General features: G+C 45.4%; 5 protein-coding genes across 5 annotated transcripts; 2 read left to right on the top strand and 3 right to left on the bottom strand.

The window, feature by feature from the left end:
• Window positions 1–890: 890 nt before the first annotated feature.
• AGABI2DRAFT_209325 (hypothetical protein) lies at window positions 891–3,000 on the top strand (the record flags this gene model as incomplete). Its single annotated transcript, XM_006454992.1, has 10 exons — window positions 891–1,251; window positions 1,317–1,395; window positions 1,453–1,466; window positions 1,519–1,649; window positions 1,705–1,792; window positions 1,987–2,059; window positions 2,162–2,329; window positions 2,393–2,437; window positions 2,654–2,737; window positions 2,838–3,000. The coding sequence occupies 10 exons, from the start codon at window positions 891–893 to the stop codon at window positions 2,923–2,925; spliced, it is 1,131 nt and encodes a 376-aa protein (XP_006455055.1). The 3' UTR covers window positions 2,926–3,000.
• Window positions 3,001–3,055: 55 nt separating this feature from the next.
• On the top strand, window positions 3,056–4,604 carry AGABI2DRAFT_194752 (NADP-dependent mannitol dehydrogenase). Its single transcript, XM_006454991.1, has 11 exons — window positions 3,056–3,089; window positions 3,146–3,179; window positions 3,243–3,296; window positions 3,376–3,472; window positions 3,530–3,593; window positions 3,657–3,749; window positions 3,806–3,918; window positions 3,976–4,181; window positions 4,238–4,320; window positions 4,374–4,456; window positions 4,508–4,604. Exons 3-11 carry the CDS (start codon window positions 3,266–3,268, stop codon window positions 4,524–4,526), a joined length of 789 nt encoding a protein of 262 aa, XP_006455054.1. The 5' UTR covers window positions 3,056–3,089; window positions 3,146–3,179; window positions 3,243–3,265; the 3' UTR covers window positions 4,527–4,604.
• Window positions 4,605–5,373: 769 nt separating this feature from the next.
• AGABI2DRAFT_187530 (hypothetical protein) lies at window positions 5,374–7,490 on the bottom strand (the record flags this gene model as incomplete). Its single annotated transcript, XM_006454990.1, has 11 exons — window positions 5,374–5,467; window positions 5,521–5,667; window positions 5,725–5,856; window positions 5,909–6,013; window positions 6,065–6,245; window positions 6,301–6,418; window positions 6,470–6,737; window positions 6,800–7,000; window positions 7,055–7,081; window positions 7,133–7,241; window positions 7,298–7,490. 11 exons carry the CDS (start codon window positions 7,488–7,490, stop codon window positions 5,374–5,376), a joined length of 1,575 nt encoding a protein of 524 aa, XP_006455053.1.
• Window positions 7,491–7,669: 179 nt separating this feature from the next.
• AGABI2DRAFT_209318 (hypothetical protein) lies at window positions 7,670–9,941 on the bottom strand. Its single transcript, XM_006454989.1, has 11 exons — window positions 9,725–9,941; window positions 9,559–9,667; window positions 9,479–9,505; window positions 9,225–9,425; window positions 8,898–9,165; window positions 8,729–8,846; window positions 8,493–8,673; window positions 8,337–8,441; window positions 8,153–8,284; window positions 7,949–8,095; window positions 7,670–7,893 (listed from the first exon to the last, which is right to left on the bottom strand). The coding sequence occupies exons 1-11, from the start codon at window positions 9,915–9,917 to the stop codon at window positions 7,800–7,802; spliced, it is 1,575 nt and encodes a 524-aa protein (XP_006455052.1). The 5' UTR covers window positions 9,918–9,941; the 3' UTR covers window positions 7,670–7,799.
• Window positions 9,942–11,010: 1,069 nt separating this feature from the next.
• AGABI2DRAFT_145318 (hypothetical protein) lies at window positions 11,011–13,310 on the bottom strand (the record flags this gene model as incomplete). The annotated part of the gene is made up of 14 exons (XM_006454988.1): window positions 11,011–11,085; window positions 11,141–11,306; window positions 11,366–11,424; window positions 11,483–11,624; window positions 11,681–11,734; window positions 11,782–11,876; window positions 11,957–11,994; window positions 12,063–12,226; window positions 12,294–12,422; window positions 12,474–12,584; window positions 12,639–12,852; window positions 12,917–13,004; window positions 13,029–13,140; window positions 13,195–13,310. 14 exons carry the CDS (start codon window positions 13,308–13,310, stop codon window positions 11,011–11,013), a joined length of 1,563 nt encoding a protein of 520 aa, XP_006455051.1.
• Between the last annotated feature and the right edge of the window lie 102 nt (window positions 13,311–13,412).

Genomic DNA, 13,412 nt, shown 5'->3' with positions numbered 1-13,412 from the left:
CAGTGAGAGAAGACGTGTGCTGGGGTACAATAAACAGACAACGGTATGCTAAGACGACAGTGCTAGGTTGGGGCATAAGTGGACGATTTCATACTGTTATACATGTTAAAACCTTGATATACGCGACCTCAACCGTCAACAATCTCAGGCGTGGTGGAATCGCGCATCGGGTTCGAAAGCGTAACCGCAGAGCATGCCCTTAATTACATTGCCCCGGCTCTTCTCTCGCTTCTCGTTATGGCTCATTCAAACAGACTCTGTACAGACTCCTGCACATAATTGCTATGTGCGTGATCCGACGGGATCGCTCAAAGATGTGGTGGCCGCAGGCGGACTCATTTGTATACTAGACTCAGAGGGATTTGTTCCAGAGATCTTGTATGAAATCAAATCCATCCATTTTGCGCATCAAAGATATCATATTCACAGATTCCGCACAACCTCCGCGGTCACAAGGTGCGGTGGGCAAGTCAGATGCTCCTTGACCAAGGCTACATATAGACAAATAAAAATGCCAAGTGATGCCAGATCCTCCGATCCAGGGCATCCCCCAAGTCACGCGGGTGGGGGGACTACCCCCGTACAGACAAACGATGTGATAACTCATTTTAAACAGTGGTAAGCCATACATTCCAGTACATTCCTGATCCACGACTTGGTTACCGGGATTCCGTTCCCGCGTTGAAAAGGCTCTATAGGAGTCTACAGGGAACGACTATGACACTCCGGCCGTCCACGGAAAGGTATGGGTTATCACAGGTTAACGAACAACAGTGAACAGAAATGTGTCGGGGTCCATTGTACTAATTAATGCACCGCCACACGAAAAGTACACGGCCACGTGACAGCGTCCCTTTCGAATTTGAAACACCCCATTCCACAACAAAAAAATGGCACCCAGAAAGACGCCTGCGTCTACACGGAAACCAACAGCTGGCTCTGAACTATCTGCTACAAAGCGCAAACGTTCATCTCAGAAGACTCCTACAACAAAGACGCGTCCGCAAAATGACTCAGATTCCGAGAGCGAAGAATTGGAGCTTGACAGCGATGACCTGGATGAGTCCGACGACGATCGACAAAGAAGAAAGAAACCGAAAAGAGCGGCTCCGTCGCCATCAAAGTCGAAGCGGACCCTGAAACGGAAGTCGAAGAAGAAGGAATTTGATGATTCGAACGAAGAACGTCTGGAATTGCAAGATGGTCAGGAGATCGTTGGGGAGGTCATAAAAGCTCCCACCACCGGTCTGGGTATGCTCTCGCTACATTATACCTTTTATCTGTATTGACTCTCTTGACGTTCTGCGCGTGTCTAGTCCCTGCTGGACAAATCTCGCAGAATACTCTAAATTTCCTTAATAAGTTGAAGGATCCGGAATGCAATGATCGGCAATGGTACGAAATCAAATTAAGCTCTGGATTACCACCTAAACTTATCACATGTCACCCTAGGTTCAAACTGCATGGTAAAGTTTCTGGCATGCTTGTTTATAAGAGTTGCTCATTCCTGTCAAACAGAACCCGTCTATCGAGTGGCCGAGAAAGAATGGAAAGACTTTATTGAATCCTTTACTGATGTTCTTATAGAAGTAGACGATGAGATACCAATATTGCCCCCAAAGGACGTCATTCACCGTATCTATCGCGATGTGAGACCTATCACATCTGTTCGCTCTTATGAGTCTTTTCATCTTATTCCTGTAGATTCGCTTCAGTAATGACAAAACGCCTTACAAGACAGGACTTTCTGCTAGTTTCTCTCGAAGCGGCAGAAAAGGCATTTTCGCAGGATGTACGTCCCGCCAAGATAACTATCTTGTTTCTATTCCCCCGATTTGATTTAACGAACTTCTACAGATCACGTGTGAGTTTCTTCCCCCCCTATTAGTAGCCCTATGTTTGCTGAACCCAAGGTTGGGTCATCTCGTGTAGAATGAGTATGGACTGTTTAGAGCCGTTGCTGATGTTCTAACGATCTCTCCTTAGTCAAGCCAGGGAATGAAAGCCTGATCGCCGCCGGTACATGGTGTCCGGCAAAGAACGAATTGGATACTATAAGGTACGCGTTCTAGCCTGACACACGATCCCCCATCCTCATTCTGTTTCGGGTCGTCATCATATGATGCAATTTAATGCGATTTAATTCAATTATTGTGGACAGATCCAATATCAAGCGTGATTCAGGACGACTACGCGAAATCATTTCTTTCGCCGAATTTGAACAATTTTTTGGCGTAGCGAAACCCCATCCCAACGGCGAACGACAAAATATATTCGGAAGAGAAGATGAGTTGAAGACGGCTCCAAAGGGTGTTCCTAAAGATCATCAGTAAGCCGTCATTATGTCAATGAGGTTTTTTTCTCATGTTGGGTCGTGTTTTGTACCTATTAGGGACATCGATTTGCTGAAGTGCCGTTCATTCGCTGTTGCTCATTGGTATGTCGCATCTAATCTGTTTCATCGCCTTGGATAGGCGGCGATAAGGAAAAGATAATCATCATCTGAACGGATGCATCGAGAATACATCATATCCAAGCCTCGTTGTATCGCTTTGCTTAATTGCCTCCGCGGAAAAAGAACGAGCCCGTGTCACCTTACTTTTTTATCATTATCCAACATCTTCACGTCTGACATGTTATCGCAAATTACCAGTTTTACCGATGACGAAGTGTTGGACGTTAACTTCAAGCAGGAGCTTGGATACGTAGCCCAGGTCATGCGACCCTTTGTTAGATGGTCCGTATGAGCCCCTTTTTGCCTAATTTGCTGACCCCGAGTTGCAATCGCTATTTTCGTCTCTCCTGTTGGACGATCTTACTGATGGCACGTTTTGCAGCTTGAACGATTTGATGACGATAACGCCTGATGATGATAATAGTGACGACGGGGCTGAGCAGGATTCGGGGCAAGAAGACGACGATTGATCGGTTAACAGCGCGTGCATCCTATGATTGTTTACCTTCTCTGATTATAATTTGTCATCTATATTCTACTTGTCCATTCTCGGCCTGTTTATTCTGCTCCCTGATGCGATCATCCAATCGTCTAGTCGAACCTCCATTGACCGCTCAAACGATCTTACCATATGGTATGTTGATACGGATTTGGCACAACTACGTTTCCTGGTGACGTCAAGGGTCTAAGCTTTAAGCATCATACTCCTGTGGGGCACCTATAAGTAAGTCGTTTGTTTCCTTCTTCGAGTCCCCATCCCCATCTTCCTTTCCACTACACATCCCAGTTCTACCTTTGCAACTTGACGAAATGGCCCCAGGATTCACTATCAGCTTTGTCAGTAAGTCATTGGATGCGATCTCGGTCGCTGATGGGCTGATGGAGAGGTCATTGTCTTGATTGCTGATGATCTTCCACAGATAAGACGATAATCGTTACCGGTGGAAATCGCGGTATTGGTCTCGCCTTTACGCGCGCCGTAGCTGCCGCAGGTGCCAATGTCGCCGTCATCTACAGGTACGTAGGACGCGGCGTTTTATCGATCTATCTATTTAATCAATATTATCTTTTCAGGAGTGCTAAAGACGCCGTGGAAGTGACTGAAAAGGTCGGAAAGGAATTCGGCGTCAAGACCAAGGTCATTATATGCACTCTTCTATACCTTAATTGACGACTGATTTTTTTCCAACTCCATTTCTAGGCGTATCAGTGTGATGTTTCCAACACGGATATTGTAACCAAGACGATCCAACAAATTGACGCAGACCTTGGGCCTATCTCTGGACTTATCGCAGTGAGTGTATACCATGCAAACATAAGCTTAGGAAATGGTACCAATGAGGTTTATAGAACGCTGGTGTTTCAGTTGTGAAACCTGCCACTGAACTCACTCATGAAGACTTCAAGTTCGTCTACGACGTCAACGTTTTCGGTGTTTTCAACACCTGCCGTGCTGTCGCCAAGTGAGACCATCACACCACATTATCAAGATTAATCCATTGACCCGTTTATCTGAATAGACTTTGGCTCCAGAAGCAACAAAAGGGCTCTATCGTTGTCACTTCTTCCATGAGCTCGCAAATCATCAACCAATCTTCTCTTAATGGTTCTCTCACTCAAGTTTTCTACAACTCTTCAAAGGCCGCCTGTTCCAACCTCGTTAAGGGTCTTGCTGCCGAATGGGCATCTGCCGGTATCAGGGTGAATGCGCTTTCTCCAGGATATGGTGAGTTTCTCGGTGTATATATGCAGTTATGAGGTATTGATTATCACTTTGTGTAGTCAACACCGACCAGACTGCTCACATGGACAAGAAAATTCGGGATCACCAAGCCAGCAACATCCCTCTGAACCGATTTGCTCAGGTATGATCGCTTCATTGTCTATCAGAAAGTCCGCTCTTAACGTGTTATACTAGCCTGAGGAAATGACTGGTCAAGCTATTCTCCTTCTCTCCGATCACGCGACTTACATGACTGGTGGAGAATACTTCATTGATGGGTATGTGTTCATTTATCTTGAAAGGATTCTCAGCTGATGATCATATCACAGTGGTCAACTCATTTGGTAGAAGTCTCATGATGTCAATCGCGAAAATGCCTTTGTATCGTAGTTCAAAAAATAAAATTCCTCGTTTACATCTGAATCGTTGCTTCCTATCTTTGATTTTAGAAACGAAGTACTATGTGACAGTCCTTAAATGAAAAGATATAAGCGAAGCAATCAGTACGAAGCCACACTATAATCCCATTCGCACTGGAAATCAGTTGAAAAGGTGATCAGTGGGTATCTGCCAACAATGAGGGTTATCCCACTGGAAAACCCAAATTGTTTGACGTCTCAATGACAGTGGATGATAGTTAATGGAATTCCAGCAAACCGTGTGAAATCACAGTCTCGAACACTGCATTCCAGTGGCCAACAATTCATTGCTTTCCAGCGATTGGAACGGTTGTGTAAAAAAACCAACAAAACTGTCGGTTCTCCCCAGCTGACGCGGCGGCATCAGGTTATCGGTAGGGTACTCGTTTTTCCTATTTCGTGCTTTTGATTTGTTCCAGTGATGCTATCAAAAAGTGCGTCGATCGGACGCCTAGCAGAACGCCCTTTTTGATCATTTCTAGCGCAAAAGCAAGTGCGCTTTCTCGAAACATCTGACCCAGTGTAACTGAATGAATATTCGAGAATCTGACAATTCCTCTGTTGGTGAGATCTTGGGGATTAACACCTCTAATAACTTTGTGGACCTGGGATGGTTTCTGGCAACGCCGGAAATTTATCACCTTCTATGAAGAAAGTAGCTTCCATTGATCAGAAGCAGCCTCACTTATGCGTGGCCGGCACCAGGTATGCTAAAAAGGGATAATTACTTTTACAGGGTTCGCGGATACAAGTACAGGTAAGAGCACTACATCAGCTTATATGGGTTCATTGTCAAGGTACTCCTTGAGCAGTTCCTTGATTTTCCTATCTCCACGAGGCACAATCTTGCAAGGAAATGGTAACGGCTCGCTGGGATACGTTATGAATTAGCTACATTTCCGATAGTCAACTCATAGACTTACGATGTAACAGATGAAGGCGCAAATTTAGGAACTACGTTGATCGGATTGCCATCTGCATCCACTTCTGGTAAAATATCAAATAAACAGAGGATTGAGGCTGCAATGAGATGAATGAACGGTAGCGCGATGTGCGACCCAGGGCATATCCTGGTGAAACAAAACATTAATTACAAGGGAAACTGTAGGGCGAAGTGGAAAACTTACCTCCTACCAAACCCAAAGGTAGCAATCGCTTCTGGATCAGGGACATCGTCACGAAGGACCCCGTTCTTGATAAACCGCTCGGGTTTGAATTCTTCTGGTTCCGGGTATGCATCCTCATCATGGAGCATTGCGCTAGAACTATCGTTAGCATGGGCATATTACAATACTGAAAGGAAGGGCGTACTATATGTTGGTAAGCACGATAGCACCCTTCGGGATATAATATCCGTCATATACATCCTCGCTAGTGGTCATACGTGGTACACTCAACGGCGCCACAGGATTCCAACTATGATGCGCAATCAATCTACGGGCTTGAAGATACTGCAATACTACTTACCGTAAGGTCTCCTTTATCACGGCAGACAAGTAAGGCAACCGTGGCAGGTCCGACATCGTGGGCATCTGTTCTGAGCCGATGACTGAATCGAGTTCTCGTTGAACCTCACGCTGGACGTCACGATTCTTCAGCATCGATAGCACGAATGTCGAAAGAGCAGTCATACTCGTTTCGGAAGCATCTAGCATTCGGTCAGACTAAAATTTCCCTGAACAATGGGAACAAAAGGAAGTTACCCCCAAAAAACTGTGCAGCAGTATACTTGAGACGGTTTACGTGGCCCTCGAAATCGGTGTAATTGCGGCCCTTTTCCAAGCTGGTAGCAACGAATGATTCTTGTGAATTTCCTTCATCCTATACGTAGTTCTTTGTGAGGTGATTTCATGTTAAAGCATAGTGACTTACCGATAACTCCAATCCTGCCTGATATGGGTCCTCCACTAATTTTCCTATAAGCGAGCGGAAATCGCGTGCGGGCTTTTTGAATCCTGCGCCTGGCATCCAATCTGGTATATCTTGAAGCAATGAAGATATGTAAAGAATAACCAGCTTTCCGAGACTCATAGCCGTTATCATTTCCCCAAACACCTTTCCTGCGAATTGCACACGCGGGTCATGTTGCCGTTGTACAGGGAGGCCATATGTTATAGATATGGAAAACCCACTGATACAGCTATAGGGATTAAATGTTAGATAAGGCTGATGATGTACACCAGCGGGGAGGACGTCACTGACCCTCTTAAATGTTCAATAAAGTCTTGCGGGGATGTAAGGAGATTTGGTAGAAGTCCTTTGCGAACAAAGCGCAACATCCTTTCGTGCATCTCCAATTGCTGTTCAACATGACTTGGTCCAAAATATTGCTGGAACATGCCTCGCTGTGCTCTCCATTCATCACCGTATGGCATGAGCCCAAAAAACTTGTCAATACCAATGCTGATAACTACATCAAGGCAGGCTTTGAGATACGGATAACTGATATAAACGTACCCCTTTGAGAGTGTCGTCATCTGCGGCCTTATATAAGAATTAATTTCAACGCCAGAAATTAGGTGGTAGAATGGTCACCTGCTCGAGTAGATAGCAGACCGCCTTTGGAGAAGCTCTTGAGCCACCCGTACGTCATTTATCACGATAATCGGTTGAGTAAAGACCTCATAGTACAGAAACTTTGCTCCTGTATTAGAGACGTCAAAGGAGAATCATAGTGTCAAAGTGCATATTGACACGAACCGAGTCTTTTCCCGAGTTTCTGATACGAGATATGGGCATAATTGAGAGTCATGGAAAGAACACTCCCTACTACCGGCCATCTGGTAGGTCCTGGAGGTAGAGGAAGCAAGCGCCTTTTGTGTGATCGATAGATGAAATGGAGTGCGAGACAAAAGCCTACAACCAGAATGTCTCGCTGGCGCAGAATTGCCATGGTAGAAGCACACGTCTGGGCAGGTTCACGGGTGTACGTCGACGAGACAACATCGTCATGTGTCAATGATTCGAAGAATCATTACGGTATTCTGTGGCAGTGTGAGAGAACTCACTCAATTCTATGCGGAGTGGTAAACTCAACTTAGCCTAATCGGCGAACCTCATGACATTTCAATTAGAAAAGCTCTGCAAGGGTCACGGGGAAATCCGATGCTCAAGCCTCAGAGTCCCAAGTACCCTTTTTCGCGACTCTATGCTTTTGTTCTTTATGGCATGCCCTTCAAAGTACCAGTTACAACTACATCAGCTATATGGGTTCATTACCAATGTACTCCTTGAGCAGTTCCTTCACATTTCTGTCTCCGCGAGGCACAATTTTGCAAGGAAATGGGTACGGCTCGCTGGGATATATGAATCAGCTATCAGCCTCCCTGATAGTCACGCTCATAGACTTACGACGTAAGTGATGATGGTGCAAACTTAGGAACTACGTTGATCGGGTTGCCTTCTGCATCCACTTCTGGTAGAATATCGAATAAACAGAGGATTGAGGCTGCAATCAGATGAATGAACGGTAACACGATATGAGACCCAGGGCATATCCTGGTGAGACAAAACATTGATTTCAAGGGCAACTTCAGGGAGAAGTGGGCAATTTACCTCCTACCAAACCCAAAGGTAGCGATCGTTTCTGGGTCAGGGACATCGTCACGAAGGACCCCGTTCTTTATAAACCGTTCGGGTTTGAATTCTTCTGGTTCGGGATATGTATCCTCGTCATGGAGCATTGCGCTAGAACTACCGTCAGCGTGGACATATTACAATACTCAGAAAAAGGGCGAACTATATGTTGGTGAGGACGATACAATCCTTCGGGATATAGTACCCGTCATATACATCCTCGCTAGTGGTCATACGTGGTACACTCAACGGCGCCACAGGATTCCAGCTAAGATACGCAATCAATCTACACGCCTTAGGATAGTGCTATACTGCTTACCGTAGGGTCTCCTTTATCACGGCAGACAGGTAGGGCAATCGTGACAGGTCCGACATCGTGGGCATCCGATCTGAACCGATGACTGAATCGAGTTCTCGTTGAACCTCACACTGGACGTCACGATTTTTCAGCATCATTAGCACGAATGTCGAAAAAACGGTCATAGTCGTTTCGGCAGCGCCTAGGGTTCGATCAGGTTAGAATTTCTCAAAATACTGGGAATAAAAGGAACTCACCTCCAAAAAACTGTGTAGCAGTATACTTGAGACGGTTTACATGGCCCTCAAAATCAGCGTAGTTGCGGCCTTTTGCCAAGCTGGTAGCGACGAATGATTCTTGTGGATTTCCTTCATCCTATACGAAGTTCTTTTTAGGGTGGTTTGGAGTTAAAGCGTAGCGACTCACCAATAACTCTAATCCCGCCTGATACGGATCTTCCACTAGTTTTTCTATAAGCGAGCGCAGGTCGCGTGCGGCTTTTTTGAACCCTGAGCCTGGCATCCAATCTGGTATGTCTTGAAGCAACGAAGATATGAAATGAATTACAAGCTTTCCGGAACCTGCTGCCGCTATCATTTCCCCAAACACCGTTCCTGAGAACCGCACGCGAGAGTCGTGTTGCCGTTGTACAGGGAGGCCATACGCTATTGATATGGAAAAGCCGCCGATACAGCTATAGGGATTAGAAATTAGATGAAACCGATGTATACCAGCTGGAAGGGTGTCGCTGACTTTCTTAAATGTTCATGAAAGTCTTGCGGGGAGGTAAGGAGATTTGGTAGAAGTCCTCTGCGAACAAAGCGTAGCATCCTTTCGTGCATCTCCAATTGCTGCTCGAAATGCCTTGGTCCAAAGTATTGCTGGAACATGCGTCGTTGTGCTCTCCATTCATCCCCGTATGGCATAATTGCAAAAAACCTGTTCATACCGATTCTGATAATTGCGTTAAGGTAGGTTTTGCGATACAATAACCGATATAAACCTACCCCTCTGAGAGTATCCTTACCTGTGGCCTTGTATTGTAAGAATCAGTTTCAAGGCCGAAAATAAGTGGCAGAGAGGTCACCTGCTTGAGTAGATAGCAGACCGCTTTTCGAGGAGCTCTTGAGCCACCTGTACGTCATTTATCACAATAATCGGTTGATTAAAGACCTCATAGTACAGGAACTTTGCTCCTGTATTAGAGAGACGTCAAAGGAGAATGAAATTAGAAAGAGTATATAGACACGAACCGAGTTTTTTCCCAAATTTCTGGTACGAGATATGGGCATAGTTGAGGGTCATGGAAAGGATGCTTCCCACTACCGGCCATCTAGTGGGTCCTGGAGGTGGAGGAAGCAAGCGCCGTTTGTGGGATCGATAGACAAGATGGAGGATAATACAAAAGCCTGCAACCAGAATGTCTCGCAGGCGCAGATTTATCATGGTAGAAGTACACGTCCGGGGATGTTTACGGGTGTACACAGGTTGGTTATGCTATTTCGAAAAATTCAACGAGACAAGATCGACATGTGTCATAAGGTTCGAAGAACCATTGGTATTCTCCCAACCTAGATGGCTTCTTGACATAGTGTGAGAGAATTCACTCAATCCGTGTGAGAGTTATGTCAATCAAGCAAAGACCTTGAGGGGGGTTACACTAGTTGGACGGATGCACTCACGTATGCGAAAACTCGGCGAAACCTCATGACATTTCGATCAGAAAAGTTCTACAAAGATCACAGGAAAATCTGATGCTCGTAGTCCCGTGTGCCCTTTCGCGATTCTACACTTTTGTTCTTTATGACATGACCTTGATATAGACTGCTCATGATCAGCCCTTATAAGTATATCTCGCTTGTGGCCGGTTACTGCTGATTGAGACTGCTGAATGAGAAGAAGGAGGATGATTTGCCTGATAAGTCGGGGAGTGGGAGGACCAAGGATCCCAGCGGTGAGGTCAGAACACGGAATGCACGGGTCACCCGGCAGCGAGTCTTGTTTGCGTTACCTGTGCCAATCATCCGTCCTTCATGCCCATTCCTTACGGTTCAACGGACATTTCGAGTAGAATGGGAGAGTGGTAATCCTAAAGGGAGAGAAGTTAGGCAATGACACCACAAATTACGAGTAGCAGTGGTGGAAGAGTATATTCAAGTTAAATACGATGGTTAACGGACTGTACTAAAACTAGACCAAACATGCGCATACACAGAGCGTGGTGCCCCACTTATGGCACGCCTGTAGTGACATTAGACTGGTGGTGTTCTGTAACGACTTCGTTACTTGTATCGCACCTCGGTCTACTAGGCTCATTCGTTGATTCCACACATTCACAGAACTTTAAGTACTTACATGTAAGTCCTCATGATGTAGACCTAAATTCGTCATCTCAGCTTTCCCTGTGCACAGACACGGAAGATTCAGATGCTACAGCCCGTCTTTATTATAATATTAATGACCAATGCGTATAATGCTCGAATGTCAAAATACCGGTTACCACCACTCACAGCCCAACGTAAATCGTCATCAAGATAAATTATTTTTGAGACTCCACAGCCATCCTCGAAAACTTGCTCATCATTCTGATCTTCGGTCCGTAATAAAATAATACCTGAAATACAAAGCTCAGATTAGCTCAATATGAAACACCGGACGAAAGCACTTACGAAGGGAATGGGTACCATAATTAGGGCAAGGAATCCGAACAGGGTATTGGCCCACTTATAAGTCAGTTTTTGATACATTTGTTGTGTGAAGAGTGGGAACACTGTCGCGAGGATGTTACGTGCCAAGGACTGTCCTGCTAGCGCCGAAGAGGCGTAAGGTCCATAACTTTACCAGGTGCATGCCTTAGCCGATGATTGGAATAAAGAAAGTTCTTGAAAACGTACCAGTCCGCTAGATATGAGAAAATGCAGAGGTATACAACGAATGTGCCCCACATATATATCTAATATGAACAGAGCTTAGTCAACTTCTGGGATGGAGTAGAGAAGAATGACACATACTGTGATGGCGATGCAGAGTGATATCCAATGTACTTTGGGGAACGAACACCATGCGTAGATGAACATTCCAATAGGTAAAAGGAAGGCAGCGTAGCATGAAGCAATCAAACGAGCTTCCGCATTACGGGTTGGGTAATATTTCCTATTTCACGGGTATAAGCAAGCAGACTAGACATCTTCAGTGGGTTTGTAACCTACTTATAAAGCTTCTCCTGGTATAAATTTGTGGCGAATCCAAGAAGCGGACCGATACTAGAAAGGTGTGAGCAGAGATAAACTAAGTTCGATTGAACACATACCACATTGTGACAAACACTGTTCCTGTCTGACCAACGTTGAAATTATGCAAGGTTTTGAATACTCCAGATATCGATTCTAAAAGACAGAAAAGGCCCTAAAACATGAAAGGGGTGATCGAAGTTTAGTTTTCGCCATGGCTATCCCGGGTGTTCTCCAAGCAGGTTTGATACCCACGCTGAAACTCGTTACAACAGGTTCGGTCAACACCAGGCCTGCGATTAGAACGTTAGCAGTGAACGAGCAAGGTGTGAAGGAAAGTATTCACGTGTAGGTCGAGTACAACTTATCCACATTAATTTGAGCAATTCAGGCTTCTCCACACGAGCTCTATATCTCTGGTCTCGTGTCTTCTTCCTCATCTGTTTAACGATTTTCTCTAAGACTATTGTTGATCGCGTTTCTTTGAGAACGAAGTAAGCCGCGGGGATAAAGGCACCCGACCACCTAATGTCAGCAAGACACCATTAATTAAGGACACCTTGGAAATTTTAATAAATGAGGAATGGCCCACGTCATTTGCACCCAGTTTATCCACTTCCACCCAAGGCTAGGATTCATCTCTATCCATCCCCCAATGATAGGACCCAAACCCAGAGAAAAAGTTGCTGCTAGCGCGAAAATAGACATAGGAAGACCGCGTCTGTCGTTTTATTATCAGGAATCGTCTAGAATCTGCAAAAATTGGACGTACTCGGCAACGGGCCAAACATCAGCTATCGTGCCTCCAACCATTGTCGCTCCTGTTGAAGCGAATGCACCTTGTAAAAATCTCCCAACGATAACGGTTTGGATATTGGGCGCCCTTAAGATGAATAGACATTATTATCTATCAACACAGAAACACAAGCGCACGTACAATGCGATCATCACAAAGGCAAGTTCGTATCCGAGTGCCGTCCACAGGTATAGTGGCCTTCTACCTACTTCTTCACTGAGCGACGCAGTAAACATGGGTACGACTGCGAAACCGAGGGGATACACGCTGAGGCCGATAGTAGCTTGAAATTGTGTGCAGTTGAGATCACGTATCATAGATTCGAAGCCGAGATTGTACGCGGAAGCAGCCGTCGCTGAATATTCGGATTAGTAGCAGTTGATAGGTAAGCTATGAACAGTGTTAAGCAGATAACTCACAAGCAAGCACCGTTGCTAAGCAGGCGACGATGGTGAGCAACCATTTCTCTCGTCGAGGAAAATTAATTGGGTTTCTTGGGTCATTAGGCTCGAAGTCAACCTAGAGTATAACCTGAAGCGTGAGTAAAGAATCCAGCCGGAGTAGAAGCCAATTTCCGACCCATATGACATCGTCTTTATCACTCGGCTCTCCCCCTTTTGGATCCGAAAATTTCTCAGCTGAACTGGTGGTCCATTCATCAGAGTGAGAGTTAAATTTCACGGATATAGATGCTTACTCTGAAGACTTGACTAGCGATGTAGTGGTATCAGGTAACTCGACCTTATTCAGTTCATTCCCCGCCATGCCCATCTCTTCATCGGCATGGGGGAGGTCGTTGGAATGTTGGTCCATAGGACGCAGAGGAGAAGGAGGAAGGTGGTGGATAAGGAATGTTTACGGGGAGATAAAGTCCACGGCAAGAATTTTGACGTCAGGAATAAAACATGGCTTTTA

The sequence above is a fragment of the Agaricus bisporus genome (assembly GCF_000300575.1).
Source record: "Agaricus bisporus var. bisporus H97 unplaced genomic scaffold AGABI2scaffold_10, whole genome shotgun sequence".
Taxonomy (NCBI): domain Eukaryota; kingdom Fungi; phylum Basidiomycota; class Agaricomycetes; order Agaricales; family Agaricaceae; genus Agaricus; species Agaricus bisporus.
Note: the sequence above shows the minus strand (reverse complement) of the source record. Positions and strands in the feature narration are given on the sequence as shown.